Source organism: Centrocercus urophasianus, unplaced genomic scaffold (genome assembly GCF_019232065.1).
Source record: "Centrocercus urophasianus isolate 14NV4802_14NV808 unplaced genomic scaffold, USGS_Curo_1.0 seq_16, whole genome shotgun sequence".
NCBI classification, from domain to species: domain Eukaryota; kingdom Metazoa; phylum Chordata; class Aves; order Galliformes; family Phasianidae; genus Centrocercus; species Centrocercus urophasianus.
The window spans coordinates 31154754-31168771 of NW_024884711.1; the positions used below are offsets into that span (position 1 = coordinate 31154754).

The window sequence follows — 14018 nt, forward strand, 5'->3', positions numbered from 1 at the left end:
TGAACACACGAATATTCTGGTTCCAGTAGACAAATAATGCTATACTCTGTTTTGCAGACTAGAAGCCCGAAACCATCACAGAGCCCACAGCCCAATTTGGGAGACCAGACAGAGCATCTATCTGAAGCATCTGCTGATTCCTTAGAGGCCATGTCTGAGGGTGATTCCCCAGTTCCCTTCTCAAGGGGCAGCCGCACGCGGGCGAGCCTTCCTGTGGTGCGGTCAACAAACCAAACCAAGGAGAGATCACTGGGTAAGCCCTGCTTCACTGCCTCTGCTCTCTACTCTACTTTCTATATATACTTTCTATATATAAAATAGACTTATAAAGATTTTGGTGGAAGGTTACTTTTCAGAAATAAGCTCAGTATGGGGTACTGGCTAACCTGGGGGAATGGTGAGATTATTTTTGTAGTATCACAGCCTGCTGTGTTGATGTGAACTCTGTACAAGTCTGTGCCCACATTTTCTGACAGGAGATACTGCCTTTGTCTCTTTGTCATCTCTTCCCAGCTAGACCTAGTCTAAAGCAACCTAGAAACATTGTTGCCTGGCAGATTTAGTTCTCAGAGAAAACATTTGGTATTTGAACAAGAGAATGTGAATAAGATACACTGATGGAAATGCCTTTTTCTTCAGGGCAGTGCCCTTCCATCTGGGTGGAGACATGACTGACACAGAAACAGAGGTGTACAGCTCCACTTGCTGCCTTTTTCTTTGTTATTTCCATATCTGAGGGCTGAACTGAAATGCATTTCGAGCTGGAGCTGCTGTGCTAACAGTGGGTGCTGTCTGGGAGACTTATCAGCTGATGGATGGAGCAAGTACTGCCTGTTTTTTTTTGAGGAAAGACACCAGAGGGCAGTTAAGCTGTTGTGTGTGGGTTGCTGAGGAAGGCATGTTTCTGCTCAGAGGCAGTAAACAGAAATGCTGTTTTCCTTTAAAATCTCCTCTTCTAAAAGAGTGACATAAAACAAAGACTGGACTGTAAATCATTTATAAGCTTATAAGCTTATCACAGTACTTTACCTATTCCTCAACAAGCTAAGACAATTTCTGTCAAGTGTCATGGTATCTGAAAAACAAAATAAATGGGAAAAAAAAACAGGACGAGGTGTTGGGTTGGAGGGCAGAGCAATGGGGTGTTGTTAAGGGCTGGGCTCTGCTCAATGGTGCCCATTGGACTACTGACATGTTTAATACTCTAAGCCATAAAGTAGTGTGCAGGTCAGAGTTGTTTTTAAAAGCAAGCTTGTAGTGTGTCTAACAGACGAGCAGAGGATTCCATCTCTGTCTATGAGTCACTGTTGTCTGGGGAGTCCTCAGTGTGGCTTGTTTTACCTCCAGGATTTCTGTGTTTGCCTCAATGTGATGTGAAGTGACTCAGGACTTAGAAGATTTTTGTGTGATGTGAGGTCCAGCCTCTCCAAGTGGGTTTCAGCGGGCAGTCAGCATCATCCATCAGCACTGGGATCTCCTGCATGTACATGTGCTTTCCCTAGGTCACGTAGGAAACCTCAGTTCTGAGATTCTGCATGAGGAGTAAGCCAAGAATTGATAAACAGCTTTTCATTGACATCAAAAGGGATGGCCTTCTGTGCACTGGCATTTTGTGCAGTGTTTTCTCCTCAGAAGCTGACCCAGAAAAACTGTTTTTATTGTCAATATGCAAAACTTCTTAAAATTACAGTACACTCACATGTTCATCACTACAAATAAGCCTGGTGATAGGAACACAAGGAAGGCCATACTGGATTAGACCACAAATCCCACTGGCCTCACATTTTGTCTGCAGCACAGCAGGGACCTTAGGCAGCTAACCAAGGCAAGAGTAAGAGTGTAGGTGTGCTCCTTCCCCTGACTGCTCTCCCACCCTCAAGCTATCTTCAGCTTAGAGATTTCCTGGTTATGGTTCCTGTCTGTGTAATAACCCTCTAGAGATGTTTCTTCCAGGTACTTGTTCAGTCTCCCTTTGAACTCATGTAAATTTTTTGCATCCACAACACTGCAGCTGTGACTTTGGCAGCATGTTTCGTTGGTTTACTACCCAACCATTACTTTTTTTTTTTTTGCTTTGTTTTGTCTTTATCATGTCTTTATCTTTGTCCTTGTGCAGGAAGTGACAGCAAATATTAGATTCCTGTCTGTTCCCCCAGGCCATCTCTCAGTTTACAGGCCCCTCTCATCTATTGAACATCTATTGTCCAAGCTGGGAAGTGCTGCTATAATCACATGTTCCTTACCCAGAAACCACCCCATACATTTGATTATCATTACTACCATTCTTTGAATTTATTCTGGTTGGAGAGTACCTTTTTTTGCTGAGATGTGAGGACCAGAGCTGCAGAAGCTCGCTCTTATGTAATCCATTCTTAAATACCATTTTTTAACATCTGTTGCATATACCGAATTGTGTTGCCTCCTGATGGAAGACTGTCACGTGAAGGTGTACCATTTTATTTAACAGGAGTGACTTCAGACCATGCAAGGCATCCCATCTCAACCCATCATTCCTATGCTAAGCCAGTCCATGCTGTGGTTTATCCTAGCACGTGCAGGCAAAGTGCAGACAGAAAAAGAATGTATACGAAGGAATGTGATATGAAACATTTGACTTGAGGGGTTTTTAGATTTGAAACTGGAGCAAAATAAGACATCTCCCCCTTGTGTTGGAAGAGGGGTCACAGCTATATGTGTGGCTTATGGGATCATCACGCAGCCAAATAGGAGACAATACATTGTCACCACCCACGGTACGTCATTTCTAAGTTGCTCCAGGGGCCTATTAATAGCAAGCAGTTTGTTTGAAAAGATAATCTAAAAATGATTTTAAAATAGTTCAATTTAGGTTGTTATTCTTCAGTGAATTTCTTTCACAGCAATATCTTTTTCAGTCTTTTCTGCCAGTGTAGGCTAACGCTGCTGTGTGTAATGTTCTGAAGTATTCCTGTTGGGTTAAGGGCAGTGTTTGTTTTAAAAAAACAGGAACCTGTTTATAATCTTAATTTTAAAAGCACTCTGAAAATAATTCTCTTCATCTGATTATAAACAACTATGTATAATCACCTCCCTTTCCAACTCTGTTAATTTTTAAATTTAATCTAATTTAATCATAAATTATGTTTTGATTATCAGCCAACATATTTTATTGTGGAAAATGATCAGGTTAAGAGAATTTTATTTATTTTGCATGTAATATCTCAGTGCTATTATTTTAAAAAATAGATGGTTCTCTCTTTGGAATTCTAATTCTTCTACAGCTTCCTATCTTACTGACTGCATTTGAGATGGTTGGTTTTTAAACTGTGGTCTGAGTTAACATGGAGCTGAAAAGGAATAGCAGCAATATGTTTTGGCTGCCCTAGCATCGTGGTTGTGTCAGTCAGGACTGATCAAACAGGACATGGTGCTCTGACATGTGAGGCTGTCTCATGCCATGAGGAGCTGACCCAGAATCAGTATTCTAGTTCTTGATCCATGTGAAATTTCAGCCACAGCTTTTGAAAGGAAGGTCTTTCTTGGCTAAGAGGTCCTTCAGAAATTGGCATTTCTCTCATCAATCTGCAGCCTGGAGACAAAGCGTAGTATTAGAATAAATTAATTCACTGCGCAAGAGAAAATTAGATGTATTTTCAAATGTGTGTTTGAAAGCTGGGATTTCTTCCAGCATGATAACTGTGGGAAAAAAATTATCTAGCAAAACTGTCAGAGTGAGAATCAGCTGAAACCTGGACAGCACTCAAAAGCTTTCAACAGACCTCACTTGCAGTTCGCCCTGAAGGAAGCAGAGCCCAATGAGCGCCCAGCAAGGCCACTGCAGCAGCAAGTGGGTACAATAATGGCTGGCAAATATTTCAGCTTGTAGTATCTCTCATTTAACTCATTTTTGCAAAGGGTGGGCCTCGTGCTTTGTAGGGGTGGGTGCTGGCATCCTCTGTGGTAACAGAGAGGTTCATGTGATCATTGCAGCCCGAAGGGCAGGGTGTGATTGCCAACCTCCAGCAAGAGAGAAAGGGAGAACAGTAGCAGCAGTTTCCATAAAAGCACAGACATTTGGGTTTGAGAACTGAGGGAAGGAGAAGGATGGAGCTCAGTGACTTGTGGGCAGTCGGTTGTGTGGCTGCTGCAGGCACAATGGCTGACAAAGCACAGTGTGAGTGGGCTCCTCACTCCAACTGTGTGCCTAAAATCAGGTGACACGAAAAGGCCTCTGCAGAAATGTCTGATCTTGCCAACATTTGCATTTTCTTTGCCTTCGGAGGGATTATGACAGCAGTGAAATTACATAAATGATCAAGGATTGGCATGAGGAAGGTCTTAAACAGTCACGGAATATTTTGAATATTTTTTGTTAGCCCCCTCAGCCCCGAGTATCAGCAGGCATAAATTATAGAGTCCATTACTTTTGCTTCTGCTTTCTATGGAAATGCTGATTATAATGCTAACACCTGGATCTTTTGCAGCAGTTCTTGCAGAAATTCTTAAAGCCTATTCAAAAGAGTTTCAGGGCCATAGTTGATAAGAATCATAGAATGGCTTTACTTTGAAGGTGCCTCAAAGTTTTACCCTCTGCTGTGGGTGTGGTTATCAGCCTCTAGATCAAGTTGTCCAGGGCTAAGTCCAGCCTGGCCTTGAACACCTCCAAGGATGGAGCATCCATAGCTTCTCTGGCCAGACTGTTTCAGTACCTTACCACTCTCTCAATAAAAAACTTTCCCCTGACACCTCATCTAAATCTTCCCTCCTTTTGTTTAAAACCATTCTTCCTTGTCCTGTTACTGTCTGCCCATGTAAATAGTTGATTTCCCTCCTGTTTATAATCTCCCTTTAAATAGTGCAAGACCTTCTTCTGGACCCTCTCCTAAAGCTCCACATCTTTCTTGCGCTGAGGTCCCCAACTTGGATGCAGTACTCTGGATGGGGCCTCATGAGTGCAAAGTAGAGGGGGACAGTTATCAGCCTTACCCTGCTGGCCACCCCTCTTTTGATGCAGTCCAGGATCCTGTTGGCTTTCTGGGCTATATGTGCACACCCAGTTACCATTTTATTTTCCAGAAAGAGCAGCTGCTTGGTTGCTGTCACCCAATGGTGGAAATAACTGTGTATATGGAATGTACTGTGTGTATGGAATGCACTGTAAAACTTACTTACACAGAAAAAGATAAATAGTAAAGAAGTAGACTTATTGGTGGTAATTAATTGTTACTTACTATTTATGAGCTAGAAATTAAAGCAGGCATGTTAAATCAGGCAGAAAATTTGTGAGCCGGCGTAGATTTTGTAAGAGAAGTCTGTATTTATTAGCAATGGAACTGTCCCCTTGGATTCCTTAGAGTAGGACTGAAGCCTAATGAAGTCAGTGGGAGCTTCAGCTTAGTTCATGGGAGAAAAGCTCCCTGGGAACTGCATTTCAAATTAAGACTGAGGAGAGCTTTAATGTATTCAGTCATCTTAAAGAATTTTTCCCTATCTTGTCTTTTTACTGTGTATGCAAAGCAGCCAACATGCAAAAAGGTCATGTAAATATTTGCTGTCATGGTCAGATACATTAAAGTAAGCTGGCAAGTCTGTAAGAAAAACAGCCTGAAACAACTAGTTCCAGTTACGGAATTGAAACACAGATCCTAGGAAATTAAAATATTGCAAGGTAGCAGCAGTTGCCTCGGTTTGCCATCCAACTTCTTTTAGACCTCAGTTTCTTTCACATTTCTTCAAACTATAGCTGAAGTTTTTGGACTTGGAAAGAGAATAAAAACCACCTCTTACGTGAAATACTTTTCAGCAAGGGACCGAAGGAAGGTAAACAATCATACTGACATACAGTAGTGCTGAGGGTTTTTTCTGTTTCATTTATTGCCCTACATGATTTGTGAAAGACAGCTATATGGAAGAGTGAAATGTGGGCCTCCCCAGGCATGCTCTTATGCACTCATATTTACTCTTTACTTACCACAGCCTTCCTTTGATACAAGAAGATCTGTGTACCTTAAAAAAAAATTTCCAAGAAGCAAGATCATCTTTAGTACATACTGTCTCAACAGAAGCACGTTCTGTCTGACACTAAAAAGATGACTGTCAGTGTATTTTTAGATGTATTTTAGATTCAGCTGGAGCTGAATTTGACCCCATTGCAATGGGGTATATCAATGTGGTTCCAATGGATTCGTTGCAGTGATATTGGAGTAGAAGATATGTAGTGTGTGAAGTAAAATCTGTGCTAATCTGTGCTAGCTTGTATCTGTTATTACTATGTCTGTTAAATGTTTTCTGAATGAAATCTTTATTATTTATTTGCATTGCAGTAATTCTAAAGGACTTTCAACTAAAAATGTGACCTGTGCTGGGTAATCTGCACAGTGAGAAAATGCCCATATCGGACTTTGCTGAGTTCAAGAATTTGGCCAAGCAGGGAAGTGTAGTGCCTCACCCTCAGCACAGTGCACTTAGGAATCATTGCCAGTGCTGACAGCAAGTCTCTGAATGAGAACAGCTCTAGGATTTAGTCATTGCTCCCACTACATTTTATATTTTTAGGTAGCGATTCTAACGCGTAGTTGCTATATAGAGCTGGGTGTGCATTCAGGTTTCTGCTCTGAAAGGGAAATACTGTCATCTCTTTGCTGTCATGTATGGCTGTCTCTTGATCTGTTTGTTCTTATTTGCATTTTTTGCTATAAATTAGGCTGAGTTAAAGAGACCAAGAGGATTAGCGTTGCACCAGAGTCTGATCGATAGCCTGCTGACTAGGGTACTCTCTTGGGATAGTAGAGTCAGTGCTCTGAACAACTTTCAAACAGTCTGTCTGGATTAATTTTTAACTGCTCAAATGTCTCATAAAAAAACTTCTGGTATCGTTGCTTCTGCCCAGTTACTTCCTGTGATGAATATACTGGTAGTGGGGATGAGGGAGAGCAATGGATATTGTTTAGCATGGCTTTAGAAAAGATTTCAAAGGTTTTCACACGCCCATTACTGCATCATTATAGCCACACTGGGGAGAAAGAGGTAGCCTTCAAGATGGATAGGGCTTAATATTTCCATGTCCAGCTGGTGGCTTGTTTTGAATGGTCTTCCTCAGGAGTGGGCTCTGGGGACAGTAATTTGTAAAAGCAAACTGGCTGTTGAGATGGAATGAACCAGGGTCAGGGTCTGAGTTAACACTAACCATGGCAGACCTTTCAGTGTGTTGGAGAGTCAGCCTGCCACTCACTGGAACCCCAGTGAGCCAGAGAACTGAGCTAGCAGGAACCCTGTGATGCTCAGCAAAGGGGAATGAAAATACAACAAAGCATAGGGAGGGAACAGATTGCTTTGGGAGCAGCTTTGCAGAGAGAACTTTGGGTCTAGCAATGAAATGGCTATAGGCCAGCAGTGAAAACTACATAAATGGCTATATGAACAGAAACATAGACCCTTCTTATTGGTATTTGTGAGATTGTACATTGAGTATTACCTCCAGTTTTGGCTCCATTAGTATGAAAAAGGTAATAGCAAACTGAAATGACCCCAGTAAACTGACCTTTTGGGAGTCTTCTCCTTAACTGTGCTAAGTTTGCTAGTCCAAGATCTTATTTAAACGTAGGCCTTAATGACAGAAGAAGTCAAATTCTTGTTAGGACTATAGACATGGATTTCTGGTGTGATGTGAGAACCAAACATGCTCTTACATGCTGGTTGCTCAGCCCCTGAACTTGCTACTGACAGCAGAGAACTCTTTGGAAATTGAGTACTGAAAACGAGTCCTGTAGTTAACATGGAGGATTTGTTAAATGTGGTGGAACAACCAATCGTGTATAGCCTGTGAATATGGAGGAATTAGATGGTCAAATTCTGCCCTTGAACACATAACTTCTACATGGTTTAGTACTAAAAAAGGAGGCTTTATAAGCAGCAGTTACCACTCAAATAAGGAGTTCTTCATATAGGTGGAAGGAAATGCAAGCAGCCACCATCTGGCTCTCTGTTTTTTCTAGGGAAAGAGCAACCCTGCCAGGTTTGGCAGGGAGGTTGAATCTAGATGATCTTTGAGGTCCTTTTCAACCTAGGCCATTCTATGATTGTAGGATTACAGGAAGTTTAATGTTTTCTTGTCTTTTTTTTTTTTTTTTTTTTTTTTTTTTTTTTTTTTTGGCTATTGCCTCTTTAAAAGTTAAAAGTAAAAGCATCACTACATAGAACTCTTGCTTATGGTGTCCACAAATGCTTAATGTGTCTGTGTAGCCTTTGGCAGACACATGCTCTGAAGCTATACTGGATTGCTACCTCTGGCTGGGAGCCGGCTGGCCAGGGCTCACAGCTTCTGCAGAGGCCAGAGGCTCAGCTTCTGGTCAACAAAAGCAGCACAGCTGCTACACCCTGATACGAAACTCCTGCTCCTGTTTGTGTGTATTGCTCTGGTTTTGTTACACTAAACTGTTTAGTGAGTGTGAATTGGAGTCTGTCAGTATTGCATGGCAAAGCTGGTGGTCCCTCTTAAAAATAGCTCTGGGATGCATTGACTTCCTAGTTCATCTCATTGAGTTGTTCAGTCATCAGTTTCTTCATGTTCGGTCATTAAATATCATGGGCTTTCTGTGTTCCTCCAAGTTTACTGGCATCTTTTTATAAGTTAGGAGTATGAAAAAGTCATTTTGCTGGTCAGTGGAGCTATTCTGGCAAGAGCAGAGGCTTAGATGCAATTATTATCCACAAGTCATCTGTCAGATCATTGTTTTCCACCTGGCAAAATGGGTTAAATCAAAATGTTTCCCCAAACTCGGTAGATTACTAAAATAACTGTCTGCACTTGACAGGCTGCTGACATAGGTATATGACAGTCTCTTTTGCCAATAGGTAATTTCACATATTTTTCCTGCGATCAGATAGAACAAATACAAGTTTTCCCTTGATAAAGAATGTTGTCAGTTGTCTTTCGGAATTTTTTAGCTTTTTATTCTTTGCCAGCTAAATGTGTTTATTTGTAGTAAAGTGCTTATATTTGAGTGACACTTAAAATTCTTCATCTCTCACACCACTTTGATTGAAATGATCTGTAACTAATTCTCCCTGGTTTTTTTTTTTCACTAGGTAGTAAGTATATTGCAGAATTACAGCAAGTTGCAGTAGATAGCAACCAAGGATGAAACGGCAGTGAGAAGTACTACTGGACTAAATTCAACAGTTCCTGTTTTTATTAAAAATGATGCAAATAACTTAATACCTTGAGCAAAACTCTAGAGGTTACTTGGGAATGAAATTATATCAAATAAGTAATTTCTTTTATTTCAGGAAAAGATGTACTTTTTGATTTTCTTAGTACTTGAAGACAGCTAAGAATATTTATAGACACATTATGATCATGGAAGATACATTTTCAGCAGGGAGTAACTAATGGAAACTAATATGAGAGCTTCAGGCTAGAAATACCACTAGGGTCATGGCAATGACCTCAGACTAGTAGAAAATGTATGTGGTGAAATAAGAGAGAGAAGTCTTGTGGGTGTGGAAAGAAAGAACCGCTGTGGAGGAGATTCTTCCACAGTGCTTAGAAGTGTTACTGGAATAAATTTGTATCTGGATAACTTTTGCAGAATTTGTCAATAACGATACCAACTTCATGTTATCTTTTTTTTATCTGGTAGTGAGGGAAGAACAATATGGCCTGTGCCACTCTTGATTTTATATTTTATAATTGTGTCAATGATAAACAAAAGGAAAACTGGAATGATCTTGGTGCTGTAGTTTAAAAAATTGTTAACCTGTTTTTGAGGAAATGTTTAACAACCTTTATTGTGATCTTCTCTGGATAACCCTGAAATGTTCCTACAGAAATAGTCATCATCAAGATTTTAGAAGTTATCCTTAGAGTTTAAGATTGATACAGGTCTCAACAGAAACAAACGTGGGTTCATTTTCTCAGTTCTGCTCTTGGCATTGCTGCTGACTTCAGTGTGAAAGTGCAGATGGAGTCAGTGACTCAGTGGCTGTTTGGTAGAAGATCAAGTTAAACCAGCATGTAAAGGGAAAGGCTGTCCACTGTCTCACAAACATATGGTTAAATGATGATTAGGTAAAGAGTAAAACCAATGTAATGACAACTGTACCAAACCTTGACTCTATGCTATTTAGTTTACTTTTGAAAACATAACTCAGCTTGATTTCTGGCAATTCTTACTGCATTTTCTCACCGTGTACTCTATAATTTTTCTCCTTAAGATAAAGCTTTCTTTGCTAATTTATCCAATTAGCTGTTCACTCAACAGGTCCTAGAGGTTTTCCATACATATTTCTCGCATTTTATTAATACCTACCTTTACACCTTTGATTTAAAGGCATCCCAGAGCTGTCAGTGCATCCAGCTTCTGATTGCTTTATTCCAACCACCTTTACTAATTATTTGAAACTTTCAGATTGGGTGCAAAATTTCCAGAGGTTAAACAGAGTGGCTGCACCAAAAGACAATTAACAGTGCCTTGTTCATGCCACTGATTTCCGTAACTGTGGGAAAGTTTAAATGCATTAGCACACAGCAACAAGCATCAGCCGAATACATTAATACATCTCTTCAGGTGGGAGCCCATGGAATAAGATGTTACTGGATGTCGGATTTTCAGTACAGAAATTTGCAAGATGTCTCACCTGGGTGATGAGTTTCTTGTGGCTTCTCAGGAAATAAACCAACTGACACCAGTGCAAGCTTTGACTGTATTTTCTTTCACAACACTGAGAAGTTACTTAACTGCTTTGCCTTGGTTTTGTTTACTTGATTGTGAGCATAGCAGTATTTTACCATTTAAAATTTATTGTGTGAGAGAATTAATTGGTATTTGTAAAGGTCCTAGAAGATTATTTAATCATATTTGTTAACTTATTCTTGATCTATCAGGTATTTAACTTTTCTTTACTGTTGAATGCTCCATGGTTTTCTCTCTAAAATAATCAATTTGTAGATATAATTCCTGCTCTGTAAATAAAAGCCAGTTGTAGTTAAAGCTCTTCTAAGCATCCTCAAACTAGCTTTCAGCTGCCCATTTCTGGGGTCATTTCTAGCAGTAAAACCATGATATATGGTGTTTGGTCTGGATTAGGTCAGCACTGTGGATTAGATGATGGTGCTGAGAGATGTGAGCTGGGTGGTGTCATGGTGCTTGTGTAGCATTACTTTTTTCCATAGGAAATAAGCCTTTACCACTTGTAACCAAGGAGTTAGGAGCTTGCTGCTATGAGTATGGTACAGCTCCTTGCCCTGTAGACCTCCTGGACTCACGAGTTCAGGGATGGTTCACCATAATGTAAGCTTCCTCCATGGCTCGGTGGATTCCACAACCCTTGCTACAGCGCCAGCAGCTGTATCTGAGCCCAGCTCCCTGCTAAGGCTCTACTGTGGCTCTGGGAGCCATAGTTGCAACGTGGGCAGTCCCCAGAGCTGTGCTAGCTGAACTGAAGGCTCAGAGGGGCTGATCTGGGCACTCTCTTCACCCAACACTTGAGTAGTTACCACATCCGTGTGACTTGGCCTATGTAAAGCAGGTTAACACTGCACCACACAGTACACTCTGCTTTGCACATAGATGAACCCTGAGGGAAAAGACTATTTTGCATGTCCTTCTGTCAGTGACCCTTCCTAAAGGGAGGAGCAGAAAGTGGTTTGGCTTTGAAAGACCTCTGTATGCTGGAAAGGGAAGGGTGATCATGTGGTGTGTAGCATGATCATCAGAAGATCTGAATTGTACGCTTGTGAGCTGTATTTGAAAATGGTCTCTCACCTCTCGAGTGAATTTCCCCTTTTATAAAACATACTTTTCTGTTAACAGGAATTTTGTGAAGCAATTTGTAAAGGGGTTTAAGTTTCTAAGGCCTAGCTTATACATAAATGTTTTTTGCTACAGCCTGTGTTTCATGCTGTAGCCCATTTCATAGAGGATGAAGAGCAATCAGAAATTCCAAAGGTGTTTCTGAACCTAAGTTATCCCAGCACTAAGAACAGGGAAGCCTACCACTGCAGTTTGCCCTGTAGGTGTAGAAAAGCCCAGGCCTGGCAGCATCTGGGAATACCCTGAGGTGGCAGTGCAGCATGGACGGACCTGGGCTTTGCAGAGTTTCACGGTGCAGATCCTCATGCACGCTGTTGGTACCTTTCTTCCTAGAGTAGCAGGGCATGTAATAGTCCAGTTTGGTGTGTGTTGTTTAAAACTCAGCATAATCTTTGTGTGTCAGGTAAATCTATTGTGACAGAAGCATAAGTTCAAGAGGACTTGAACAGTATACAAAGACATTAACATCTCTTTTGTTTAGCATTCTTTCCAGTACCTTTGCTGACTTGTGCCCTAATAGAACCTGTACCAGAGTTATATTCTATTTCTTGCTTTAATTCTCCAAGGGAGTAATATTTTAGCTGAAAGTAAAACATACCTCAAAGCTCCAGCAGCTTCTATGAAGTTGGCCATGGGGATATTGCTAGAGTTCAAAGTTTCAGCCCAGCAATGTGTGTGAGAAAACTAATATCAATTACTTAAAACAATGCATTTTGAAGTCTCTTCATCCCATCGTGCTGAAACTGGGTTTGTAAGACTAAGCAGTTAGTTTTGTCAAATAGGAAATGCACTAAAGCATCACTATGTCATGAAGCATATTGGACACGTCAAGAGGGTAGGCAGTAGATTATTTAAAGGACTTCTGATTTGAGAAAGAGTAAGGAAAGGAGAATTTATTATGCCTTTGACAGTGCGTTTTACCCCTACAGTAATACTGTGGTCAAAACATGTCTCTGAATTGTATGTTAAAGATCTCTGTTCAAAGTCAGGATCTTTTTGGATAGCATGCATGTTTGTTTTGAAAATCGAAGATAACTGTAATGTTGTTTTGGATCAGTATTTTGTGGAAATATTTGAGGACAGGCAGAGTCAAGACTTTTCTAAATAAGTCATGCTGGTGAATGAGAAAGATTTTCAATTCTACCATTTATGCTGTGTAATGTTTTCAGTAGCTCAATGTTCAGAAGGGATTTATCGGCCTAATATGCAAAAATGGTATTTTCTGCATTCTGTACAAATGCTCAAACTAGGCAGAGAAGAGAGTTACACACACTTGCAAAGCTATAGGTGAAGTCTGTATTTTTATTCAAAATACAGTTTTTTGCTGTTTAATCCAAGAAAACTTCCCGTAACAAAACATTGAACATTCCTTGTATTCTGCCTAAGTCAAAATCTATAATCACAAATGAATAGGTTTATGTTCTTGGAGCAATTAATTAAATACAGTCATTGAAAACATGTGGTATTAAAATGCAGTTAGTTCCAAATTCTTAAAATGTTTCACCGTAGCGTTTATTTGAATGAACACTAAAAAGCCATTTTTACCTTAGAAGAACATAGAGATATGAATGATGCCTCAAATTAAAAATAAATTGTTTAATAACTCATGATACATTGCCATCCAAAATTTTCAGGAAAATTTTCCTTGATCTTTTCAGTCTGAAACAGTTTTTTTCAGCTGCAGGAAAATGGAAGTTTATGTTTGAATTCCTAGAGGATCTGACTGCAATTTTGATAAAGGAAAACCAGTCTGTTTTATAGAGGAGCCTAATATTAAATTATTGAGCGATATTGAGTAGTCTGTTAAGAATTCTTAAAAAATTAATCTCTTTCCTAGCTGTGAGCACGATTACTTACCAACTGATTGTACGTAATGGGTATGTGTTCATTACTGTACAGCAATTTTGGACAGTGTAAGTGACAAATACTAAAGACTGAGAGAAAGGAAAGCACATCTTAGATTAAAGAATCTTCTGTTCTTCTCGCTGTATGCCTTTACGTTCTAGGACTCTAGTTGTTCCTATTGCTTTTGATCAGTGTCTGGAGCTCAGGACTGCCAGTCCCATAGTTGATGACTTTCAACTGAGAATGTGTAACCACCCACGTCTAGTGATTGGGTGATAACTGTTGGTAACAGCATTGAGGATCTTGAGCTCCTAACCTTCCTGTTTGTATTCCCAACCCTCCTGTTTGTATTCACCATGTCAACAGCATATGGTGCACCTG

At 40.2% G+C, this 14018-nt stretch overlaps 1 protein-coding gene across 9 annotated transcripts in view; it reads left to right on the forward strand.

Annotated features, from left to right (window-relative positions):
• KIAA1217 (KIAA1217 ortholog) overlaps nt 1-14018 on the forward strand; it is a 328197-nt gene that overhangs the window by 234741 nt on the left and 79438 nt on the right. For all 9 annotated transcript variants that reach the window (XR_006168407.1, XM_042816479.1, XM_042816485.1 and 6 more), the window contains exon 3: nt 58-253. Coding sequence is in view for 8 of the 9 variants with exons in the window: in XM_042816479.1 (XP_042672413.1) it covers nt 58-253 (196 nt within the window). In the remaining variant the exon portion in view is untranslated. The remainder of the gene's footprint in view (nt 1-57; nt 254-14018) is intronic.